General features: G+C 35.6%; 1 protein-coding gene across 1 annotated transcript in view; it reads right to left on the reverse strand.

Moving 5' to 3' along the window:
• Nucleotides 1-12,462, reverse strand: part of LOC308686183 (bactericidal permeability-increasing protein-like) — a 72,904-nt gene that overhangs the window by 31,240 nt on the left and 29,202 nt on the right. Inside the window, exons 4-9 of the mRNA XM_081358629.1 lie at nt 10,527-10,658; nt 10,277-10,432; nt 9,478-9,541; nt 9,305-9,365; nt 9,083-9,174; nt 8,791-8,967 (exon numbers count right to left, since the gene is read on the reverse strand). Of these exons, the coding sequence (XP_081214755.1) occupies nt 8,791-8,967; nt 9,083-9,174; nt 9,305-9,365; nt 9,478-9,541; nt 10,277-10,432; nt 10,527-10,658 (682 nt within the window). The remainder of the gene's footprint in view (nt 1-8,790; nt 8,968-9,082; nt 9,175-9,304; nt 9,366-9,477; nt 9,542-10,276; nt 10,433-10,526; nt 10,659-12,462) is intronic.

Genomic DNA, 12,462 nt, shown 5'->3' on the forward strand with positions numbered 1-12,462 from the left:
TTATTTGTTTAAAACGGTTTTGTCCCCCCCCCCCCCAGGATTCTTTGATGAATGTAAAGATCATAAGATATTTATTTGAAATAGAAAGCTTGTGTAACATTATAAATGTACTGTCACTTTTGATTAATGTAATGCATCCTTGCTGAATAAAAGTAGGCAATTACTTTCTTTAAATACTTTCCCCAAAAAATAATCTTAACCTCAAACTTTTGAACTGTAGGCCTATGTATAATGTTAAAAAAGCTTTCCATTTCAGATAAATGCGGTTATTTTGAATGGTGGTTTGTTTGTAATGTGACATATATTTTTTTGTATGACATTAAAATTATTTTTAGAATTAAATTGTACATAAATAGGTTAAGCAATACAAATGTGTTTGTCTGATAACCTTTTAAACATAGCCTATACTTAACTACATTTTGCAGACACTGAAATTATGTACATTGTGCGATACAGTAAATATTTTGAGTGTCCCTCATTTTCCTATAAAGAACCACAATTGTCCCGCATTTTACTTTTCTGAAGTTGGCAACCCTACTCAGGTGTGCAGTTTATTTCTGACTAGTCAGTGGAGGCATTTAGGCTATTTCATTTTAGTTAACTCAGGTGTGCTAACTGCTCTAAAGAAAACATGAAGCCAATGTATAAAATTAATAAAGTTAAGTTAAATTATTGTTGTTGTTGTTTTTATTAAGTTAAAAGTGAATCTAGTGTTATTATTGCTGGTGGTGCCCTGCCATGAACCCTGCCCCCACAGCAAACAGAACCGAACCGAACCGAACCGAACCGTGGCTCTAAAACCGTGATATGAACCGAACCGTGGCATTGGTGTATCGTTACACCCCTACTCATAAGTCATTCTGAATAGACACATAACCAACATATATTTAGAAAGCCAACCCTTGAGAGTTTACAGTTCAAGACTGTATTGAGGCTGTTATTAATATTGAGATATATAAGCTCAAACATAAAAACAAAAACAACAAATATTAAGAATATTTTTATTAAATGTATAAAAATATTATGTGAATGTAGGATTGCAACTTATAACCACAACTAAAGTGTAGGCACAATTGTGGTCATGCTTCATTTCAAATCTGAGGATGATACCTCTAAAATCATGCGTTTTACGATGCCTATTGTGAGACCATGTCAAGGGATGCTTTGGAGAAGTTTTAGAGAAGGCTGATAAGATTCTTATCAAATATTTTATTGCCCTGTAAACACCCGAAGAACTGGCCCATTCATGCTCTATTGATATAAATCGACGAGCATTTCACACCTCTGACTGTATGAGACTTAATCTTCATTATTCTTTTAGCCTTATTCTCTTGTTTGAATTCAGACATTATAGCCTTTATTCTGGAATTATGCTCGGCCATCTACACCTCTGTCATCCCACTATACATGAATAATCCACCTATTATCTTAAGTCTTGTTAGAAAACAAACACACAAAAAAAAAGATTCTTGAAACTTTATGCGAATTCTTTAAAAAAATAGGTTATATATATTATGGAATAGAAAAGCTCCTGTAGCAGGTACAACAAGTAGCCTCAAGCTACATGACAATTTAATTGATTAATATTACACTTTTACTTAAAGCTCACTTTAAAACACCATCGAGTATTTGTATCATATTCCGGTCGCGGTTTAAAATGGTTTCAAGTCAAAAAAAGATTTTGAAATATGTTATATTTATCATTTTATATGAAGCTATGGGATATCCTTAAATGCATACTGTAAACATTCTTTATTCATATGAAATACCCCAAATCGCACGAAAATCACACACAAACCACATATACTTGATATTTTTACAAACATGTGATAATTAATCATTATTTCTCCAAATATGCGCACCATTGGTAGCCTGGCAAGCCAGATCTACATCAAGATGTTAGGTCTGGCAACTCACCATAGACACAGCTCAATCCGAGGGGCGGGATAAACGGCTGTCTTTCAGATTCCCTCTGCACGCAATAGGACAGCGCTTCAACCAACCAGAGCGTTTTCCCAACAGCGGAGCTAACGTTAGTTGGTAGATTCAACTTGTGAATCTGGCCGGCAAAAAACTACGAACACATCTTTTTTTAAGAATGACTTAGGTGCCGTTCTTTGCTCTTTTCTCAAAGAAAAACTTAACTCCAAGTCCTCCAGAGTTGCGGCCAAAGCCGATTCAACAGACTGTTCTCCAGCAGCAGCAGCCATTCTTTGTTTTCAAGTAGCAAGGAACCGTCGTAACTGTGTCGTCATTATGTTAAGCCCGCACCACCTACTCTATAAACGATGTGATTGGCCTGACCCAATTTAGGTTTTTGCAGCTCGAAAGTCAATGGAGAGTTGCTAGACTACCCTGGCATTCAAAATACATTTTGCTGCCGCAAGGGTGCGTCTAGATTTCTAGGCTACACCATTGGACTAATAGCCCTGATAATATTGCATGTATTTGAACACAAATAAACCAGAGAAGACGTGAATGAATGCTTTATGAGTGACAATTTCTATTCAAAACAACGAACGTTACAGATTAATTATTTTGCACTCCTGGCATAAATTAAGAAATGAATGTCACTGCAAACCAGTTTAATCATAAACAGTGGTCAAATATCGAAGCTGGAGTCTTAAACCTTTCTAATGATGCTCAGTTTGTCCAGATCAAGTAAGAGTGTGATTTTTTTTAACGAGAACTGTTTATTGAACTGTTGTATTAAATCAAAGTCACAGTTTCAATCGTGATGGTATTCAGGAAACAGCACTCATCATGTGAGGTTGCTTAAAGGGATAGTTCACCCAAAAATGAAAATTCTGTCATCATTTACTCTCCCTCAAGTTGTTCCAAACCTGTATGATTTCCTTTCTTCTGCTAAACACAAAAGAAGATATTTTAAAGAAGGTTGGTAATTAAGCAGTTGCTGGTCCCCATTGACATCCATAGTATTTTTTTTTCCTACTATGGAAGTCAATGGGGTCCATCAGTCGTTTGGTTTGTACATTCTCATTAATGTGTAATCACTTCAACCAACTAATTAAGTATCCTCGTAAGTGTATAATCTGCCATTTAGAATACATACGAGCGAGTCGCTCGAATGGCGGAAGCCATGTTGCGCATCCATCTTGAAAATATATTAGATAAAGAGGGACATACCTGGAAATTCAAGCTTCGCCTTTCGCGTTTTTACACAAATGCAAGAGGGAGATTACTCGCGACTGCCGGCAGATTTGAAATAATACGGCCACCGTAGGAGTTAAAACGCCCTCGGAATGGGAGGGGCTAGAAAGTAATATTCAGTTGGTAGTCATATACAATTTCACCGCTAGATGGGAGTAAATCCTACACAGTGTAGCTTTAACATTAAGGTTGACAACTTTGATTATGCTTTCTATGCCACAACTGATATAGGCCGCTGTACGTGAGAACATTTTTCAGAATGTGTCAAATTTGACTTTTGGCTCCTAAATGATGTCTGCTCAAATAAATTAGTCACATCCCTTTCCACTAGCCTACAATAAGTTTCAATAGATGGATTAGACACAGGTGGAAAAAAAGTACTTTTGGGCTTGAATTTCTCTCGACCATTGTGATTGTACACATTCAATTGATCAACTTTGTCATTTTTGTACCAACATTTCAATCTTAATGTCCGAAAAAACTTAAACAGTTCAATTTTGGTGACAAAAGGATCTGTAGCTTTAGTTGGAACAAAGCTTAGACCTTTGTTCAGAAGACTTACTTCTTGTGGATGTAATTCTTGACCAGTAAGATTGAAGATCAAATTGTCTTTAGGCGAGTCCCCCTCTTCCGAACTGGTTGTTGAGTGACTCCTCTTACTCCCACGTCTCCCACGACGGGTGGTGGTGGTCTTCTGCGAAGAGGGTATTTGCGTGGCGTTCTTGGATGATTTTCTGTCTCGCTGGCATGATCTAAAAAATCCACTTCACTATCACCACTGGATGCAGAAGTATGCCGAGCCTCATCTTCAAACCGTACCCTCCTTGAGGATCTTGAAAACGTGCTGTTGCGATTAAGCCAGGGATAAACTCTGCTTTCTTTATAATCTAAAGTGTCTCTGCGGAATTTACGGATCTTCTTCTGTTGTATACCTTGTTTAAATTCCACCAAGGAAGTGTCCAGTAATTTCAGTTGTTGGTTAAAGTTAACTTCACTATGAGATGCTATAATTGAGGCTTTAGTTTCTTCAATTTCTTCTCTCACCTTCTTTAGTTCCCTCTGTGTGAACTCAACAACAAGAAGAGTGAGGTCCAGTGAAGCCTTGTTCATGATCTCACACCATTTCTTGCAGAACTCAGAATCTCCACCACCAATAGTGGGTGCCTTTTGTATTCTGAGACCTCTGGGAATTCTGCTTGCTCTCCAGTATTCACTTAGAGTTGAACCATGTAAGGTGTACCGGATCTCTTTCTCCAAAATGTACTTGTAATGTTTCATCGAGTTTTGAATTGTCTCTGAATGCAAAACATTGGTTTCAGCTCTAGGAAAAAGGATATTCTCAAAATCTTCAGGGTTGTAGGTGAAGGTGGTAGCCTTGGAGTCTGTGATTAAATTGATTTCAGCAAACGACGACATCTTCAATTGGAAGGGCAGCATACAAAAAAATCATGTAAAACTAGAAAAAATATGTAGCGCTCCAAACAGAAAAAAAGCATATAAAATAAACAAGAGGAGTGGCTGGCCGCACACTGATCCACTAAAGACTGGAATCTATCTATCTAAGACTCTATCTCTAAAATCCTCTCAATGCCCAGGAACTTCATGTCAGACAGAGAGTGGTTAGCTTTGTGTGTCTGTAATGCTGTATTATCCTTGGAAGCTAACTGACTGACTTGCTTAAAAAGGGTGAATGTTGTTTGCTAAATGAGCACTGAAGATAGCAATGTGCTGAAACGTTTGCTGGTGTCTATTCTGTTTTTAACCCACATGCACTTTGCACTTTTTTGCACAATGCAATTTAAAAAATAAAATATGTTTTTGTAGACTTCCAGTCTTGAGTGGATCAGTGTGCGGCCAGCCACTCCTCTTGTTTATTTTATATGCCATTGGCTCTACGCACCTGTAGTACAAGGACCTGCAGTACAAGAACTTTTTTTCTGTTTGGAGTGCTACATATTTTTTCTAGTTTTACTGTGGTGGAGTTGGCCATCTGATTCGGACTTGCCCCAAAAGGAATAAAGAGGATAATTTATCGACTGATGGGCAAAGCATGATGGAGGCTAGTCTAAGTAGTGACGATGAGGAAAGGGTTGAAGCAGGGACTTCTAATGCTCCCATTCTGAGTGTGAAAAATGTTTTTGAAGGAAGATGAGTTGAATGCTCCTGCTGTAGTGAGTGAAGGAGTCAGTGATGTCATTACTGAGTCAGTTTTGACAAAGGATAAAAGTGATAATGTGAAGTGTCAATCATTCGAACCCTGTGATGATGTTGACCTAGAATCAGATACAACTGAGTTTAAAATTCCAGGTAAAAGGAAAAGTTCAAGTGAAGTTCAAATTGTTAAACAGAAAAAAAACAAATGTAGTTGATGATGATGACGACAAAGAAGGGATGGAAAGTGGCAATGAATCTTCGGATTCAAATTTCAGTTTTTGTCAAAGAGCTTCATCCAGTCATGATTATGACGTAGAAGACATTAAACTATTCATCAAAGCAATATATTCCAGACATCAAACAATTTGTTGACAAAACCAAGAAGTTTATGGCGGAAAGCGGATTCACAAACAAAGAAATCTATCGATTAAAGAAAATTGAAAGAATTTTAAGCCCTGATCTTGTAAATGATAATATCTAAAAAGCCAAACATGACGCATGGGTTTCTAGTTTTGTTTTTATCAGCTTTTGCTTGTTTTTTTATTTTCTTCTTTTCTTTTAAAAATGAATTAAATTAATATTGCTTCCTTGAATATTAATGGAGCTAGAGATTTTAAGAAAAGAATGGAAATTTATGAATTTGTAAAACAAAACAATTAAGTTAGATATGGTGATGCTACAAGAAACTCATAGTGATCTAAAAAATGCTTGTGATTGGGCTAGTGGAGTGGGGTGGTTTTTCGTTATATGTGAGTGATTCCTTCAGAGTGATCACGGGTGAATCTGACTGCAGTAGATGTGAAAGATATTAATAAAAATGATGTTATTTCAGCCAGCGCACATACCTGTATTTTCTTCCTGTTTTCGGTCGAAGTCGATTGTCGAGTTCAGGCGCGTGATCATAGGTAACTAAACCTATGCGTGTGAACTCGACAATCGATTACTATGGACTTCGACCGAAAACAGGATGTAAATACAGGTATGTGCGCTGGCTGAAATAACATCATTTTTATTAATATCTTTCACATCTACTGCAGTTAGATTCACCCGTGATCACTCTGAAGGAATCACTCACATTAGCTGTGCACTTGTAATGACACATCAAGGATGTTAAGAGGCTAAAAGCAGGTTTAAAACTTGCCCCATTGAAGTCAACAGGGTGCACATTTTAAAAAGAGGGTAACACGGTGTAGGCAACACCGATTTTTGTCGTTGTTCTCTGTATTGACAGCACTCCAAATTTACAAAAAAATTAGCTCAATGTTAAAATTGACCGGAGTTCTCCTTTAAGTCATAATACTTCACTTAGTAGTGGAGTAGCCATTCTTTTTGCGAAAAGGTTTAACCCACATTCTTTTCAAGTAGGAGAAATAGTAAAAGGTAGACTTTTAAAAGTAAGAGCAAACTATGACAAGAATGTTATTGTTTTTATTTGTGTGTACTGTCCTGTCTCTGCAATAGAGAGAATGGTGTTTTTAAATATATTGTGTGTGGTACAAAAATGCAATCAAGAAGAGTTGTTGGTTTTGGGAGGTGATTTTAACTGCACAATCTAATCTAGATAGGAATCTTTTAGAACCTTATATACCTTCTAGAAATCGATTGATTCAATTTGTTAAGATGCATGAACTGTGTGATGTTTAGACGATTAAAGGGCATGCAAAAACAGTATACTTGGACTCATGTGCGTGATAGAATCATTTCTAAGGCAAGATTGGACAGGTTTTACATTTTCAAACACCATTATAATGTTATAAGGAACTGCCACATTGTACCTGTTAGTTTTTCTGACCATTGTATGGTCGATTGACTTCCATAGTATATATTTTTTCCTACTATGGAAGTCAATGAAACCAGAACAGGACCTTCCTGGTTAAACAAATAAAATAATAAAAAATGAAACCAGAAACTGTCTGGTAACTGACATTCTTCTAAATATCTTCCTTTCTGTTCAGCAGAAGAAAGAAATTCATACAGGTTTGAAACACATGAGAGTGAGTATATGATGACAGAATTTTCATTTTAAAGTGGAGTATCCCTTTAAACTGTTACAGACTTGAACCACCATCAAATGGCCATCTATTTGAGCAGGAGAAAAAAAAACTGAACAGTATGTAGTACAAAACATTGTTGTATTGTTTTTTAAAGTGGTACAATCTAGAATCTTAATTGATTTGTATTATTATAAATATTGATGGTCTGCTTTCCTTTGAAAATATTTGGTTAATCTACAAATGCTGTGAGAAGCAAGTGGTGAATAATGCCTCTTTCTGCAGTCAAGGACTGTAAGCCTGGGAGTTTAGGGAGTCAGATAAAATGCTTCCAATTAAAAAATATTTATGAACATCAGGTGGGCATGTTATGAGATGTTGAGGAAGACCAAGGTTGATGAAGATGAACCGGAAAATGTACTCATGATAAAAGGAACTAGGAGGCCTTATGATAATCTGCTCATTTGTTTATCCAATCAATTCTGAAAGCCTTTGTTCTATAAAAAATGTATCTTATTGGTGATTTTCCACAGGCCATGTCGGATTCTGCAGTCAGGCGCAGTTGCTCTCAGCTGACTGTGCTGATCAAAAGCACATTGGGAAACGACTTGCTGATGACACAGCTTAATGTTTATTGGTTTAAACAACTATCATGTATTGTTCTCTTTTAAAATGTTTGATTTTGAAACTGATATTATGTTTTAATGCGTATAAATTATGTGTGAATATTCCCAAACTCTCAGAGAGTGCAATCTCTCTATGGGATATGTGATTGTTGTCATATTTATAAAAAAATTAAAACAAAGTTTTACATTACATTAACATTGTACATTAAACTAAAAATTGATGGAAAACATGTCTTTTGGAGGGAATTAAATGAGTACTTTGGATGTCTTGTTCATCATATTTCTTTCCATATAAAAGCAATAGAACTTAAATTACATCCAGTTTATTAGCAACATGAGTGTGAATCTGCTTTTGATCTTGCAGGTGAATGATCCACTACGAGAAGAGAGAACTGTCTGTCTTGCCTGCACTTTTTTCACTGCAGCTGCCTACTCTCGCCTCAATTTCAGGTGAGGTGAGGCACATCTCAAACGAGCCTATTGTTTGATAGACCACCTTTAACCATGTATTGCTTTCTTTTGAAAATAAATACTAAATTCAGCATTAACATTGGGTATGGAGATCCTTTCATGGATTATCTGCGTCAAACAATCCTTCAACTTTTACACAAGGTGGGTGGATTTAATTTGGATTACTTTTGGACAATTAAGCCCCTCCAATACATAAAATATAAAAATATATATTTGTTCATGCCCATTCCAACATGACACGTGATATTTTAATATGTTTGTCCATTAATATAAGACTCAAACTGTAATCTTTGTGTGCCAAAATCACATCGATCACTTCTTGACAATCTTCCAATATTTAACTTGCAGATCTGAGTGACATTTAACTGGTATCTCACCATGTCATCAGTGATGTAGAGGCGGAGGGCGCTAGCACTGTGGTACACAAAGCCTGCTGAGTTGATGGAGAAGGCAGATACTCCAATATACAGCATATTAGTGTCCTGATAAGGCAATGAGAAAGGTGTTGGGGAGAATGGGGGCTCCTTGTGTTGTCCAATGTTGTAGAATTCACCCTATTAAGTGTGAAAACATCTAAATTTAGCTATACAATTAGTTTTTTTTTTTTTTTGAGAGAGAATTTGAAATGTTTTAGAGAAATATCAAATATATGGTAGAGCTTAAGATTACCTTTAAATCCAAGTCAATTGAAGTATTAGAAATGACAGGAGACCCCACCATGGAGTAGTCAATTTCAGCAAATTGGTCAACTTTGGCTAAAACTTGAGGGTCAACAATATTATGATTATTATTATTATTATTATTATTTGGTGTTATCGAGAATTGTTTGAATAATGCTGGTTTTCATATACTAATCTTGAATTATTAATAAATAATAATTTATCATATCACCATTTAATGTTTTCAGGTGGGGGTTCATTTCAGCAATGGAGTCAGCCATCAAAGGGCAGATCTGAAACAGCAGATAGATTGTTGTATGTGAAACATGAAGTATGCCCTTACATTGCATCTCAGTTCTTTTAGTGGGCATAATAGGGGGCATTCACACAGCCTAGATTCCTTACCTGTTTCTGTAGAGCATTGCGTAAAGCCTTATTAATGAAGGAACTGAAGAGGTTATACAACCAGCTGTCATAAATACAGGAAATAATAGTGCAGAAAATTAAAATGTTTGTTCTAACACATTCATTAGATATAAACTCTTCAATTGTGATTTGTTTTTTTGTCAAATAACATTAATTCCTGATTTTATATTATTATAATTATTAGTATTCAACTATTACATAGTATTTAGATTGTTTAATTCAATTACTATAATTTATCAGCTTATCAAATCTCCTCTTATAAGAAGTTAATATTGACCTGTCCTGCCTCACTGAACTTCTCTAACTCTCTTGCATCAAACAATTACAAACAACTGTTTCCTACATCATAACTGTTACTGCATTCCCCCCCCCATTAAAAAAAAATATACAATCCTACTATTAATACCCAACTATACAATCCTATGATGAAAGATACTGTAAGAAAAAGTATAAATTTGTTTTCCTTTACAAAAAGGTTGTACAACTAAAAAATAACATGGCACCCAAACCCAAAGCTAATCTTTTTACTTGAATCATTTAGAAAACAGCCACAGATTGCACTTCCTCTAAAATATTCTTCTTTTTACATGTAAATGTAAATAATTAAATAATATAAAAAAAGAACAGTTATTTTGTGCAATGGATCCTTCTTCATTAAACTTTTAATTTGTAAGAGCAACTGTAATGACAGATTTTCCTTTCATCTGAATTGTGAAGCTGACATGATATGGTAATTTAATATACATTTTTGACTTTGACTGCTTTGTGTTGCAGTTACCTGGCCCCACCATGAAATTTGACGTTGACACTTCCCACAGTTGCTGCACAGTTGGTCATGCTGACTGTTGGGCGGCCAGTGTCATCACTCATGGCTGCAATAGTGGTGCTAATGGTCAGTTCACTCACAGTCAGATCAAATGATCCACTGTCTTTTCTGTGTGTGAAGTGATCAGATATTTAGCATTTTACATTTTTTTCCGGAATTTAATTTAGCTTGTGAGAATAAGTAATGTGGACACTCTACTTACATGATCCTGAGGTATTTGACTCTCCAATTTCCATGCAGACTGATGTAGGCATCATCAATTGAAAGCATGACTCCAGTGTTAGGAACTAACCCCAATGCTGATTTGGGAAGTCCCAGGTTTGCAATCTGCATCCTATGATGTATATTTGTGCTATTACCAGCAATCATATCATCAGCAATCCAGTAACTCCCCAAGCCCCATTTAATTTATAAAATTTATTTATAAATTAATTACATTTAATTTATATAAAATTATTGTGGGATCTCATTCAATGCTTTTCAGAATCTTTACTTTTTTGAATAATTTTGTTTCTGTATTTTTTAAATGAAACGATTACGATTTTAATGGCATTTTAAATTTATAGAGTAAAAATGTATTCATCTATTTATCAAAATAAACGGAAAATAGTACAAACTTTGCTTAAGTGATTATTTTGAACAAGTATTAACTTGTATTAAAAAAATTCAAAACAAGGGTACAAACGTGGTTAAAGGCACACCTTAAAGGAGAACTCCGGTCAATTTTAACATTGAGCTCATTTTTTTGTACATTTGGAGAGCTGTCAATACAGAGAACAACGACAAAAATCGGTGTTGCCTACACCGAGTTATTCTATTTTTAAAATTTGCACCCTGTTGACTTCAATAGGGCAAGTAGTAAGCCTGCTTTTTAGCCTCTTAACATCCTTTAAGTGTCATTACAAGTGCACAGAAAATGTGAGTGATTCCTTCCGAGTGAACACGGGTGAATCTGACTGCAGTAGATGTTAGAGATATTAATAAAAACGAAGTTAATTCAGCCAGCGCTCATACCTTTGTTTACATCCTGTTTTCGGTGGAACGCCATAGTAATCGATTGTCGAGTTCACGCGCGTGATCATTGGTAACTAAACCTATGCGCGTGAACTCGACAATCGATTACTATGGCGTTCCACCGAAAACAGGATGTAAACAAAGGTATGAGCGCTGGCTGAATTAACTTCGTTTTTATTAATATCTCTAACCTTTTCACTACTCCCATATTGTGTGATTGCAGAAAAAATAAATATGTTTGTATTGAACATTAATGGAGCAAAAGATTTTGTGTGAAAAAAAATAATAAGAGTTGTTTATTTTAAATCTTATAAATGTACGAGATGGCAATGTGGGCCTTTTAGTCTGCCCACTGGTCCAACGACGGTTTCCAGTGGGTGAAATTTTCCTGCGCATTCAGTCTTTTCAGTGTGGCAAAGTAGTTAAATTCCAATTAAACTTTTATCTGACTTCATTTTATCATGACCTCGAATTTAGGTTAAAATGCCAATTGATTTATCAAGACACTTGATTATTAAAGGGGCAGTAAGTAAGAATTACTCCCATCTAGTGGTGAATTTGTATTTTGCAATCAAACTAATTTTGCTCTCCAGCGCCTCGCGTTTTCAAATGCGCGTTGCATCTACGGTAAGCGATATGTACCAAAAAGCTTTGACAGGATGTCTTCTAATAGCACCTCGTCGAGTTTTCCTTCTGGTGAACTGGTTTGTTATTTCAAACAAACTACAACTTGACACAACGAACAAACGAATGTTACAGTTTTGAACAAACAAAACTTACAACCTTGTTTATAGGACCATCTCTACTTTACTCAATAGCTGCTATTCATCAAAAAGCCTGTTTAACTTTTAACTATGTTCTACTGTCTATATCAGTGTTTCCCAACCTTTTTTCAGTCAAGGCACCCTTTGAAATTTAAAAAAAATGTGTGGCACCCTACACTAGTGTTGTCACGATACTACTTTGATACTATACTTTGAAATGTGCTGTTTTTTTTTTTTTTTTTTTTTTTTTTGATGTGCACAAATAAATGACAGGTAGGCTACCATAAGATTTTCTTCTTCCTGTTCCTTTTTTTTTCTTCGTTCATGCATGTTACAAATGAATGAATGAATTAAACATTT

The sequence above is a fragment of the Scardinius erythrophthalmus genome, assembly GCF_964197995.2.
Source record: "Scardinius erythrophthalmus genome assembly, chromosome: 25".
NCBI classification, from domain to species: Eukaryota; Metazoa; Chordata; class Actinopteri; order Cypriniformes; family Leuciscidae; genus Scardinius; species Scardinius erythrophthalmus.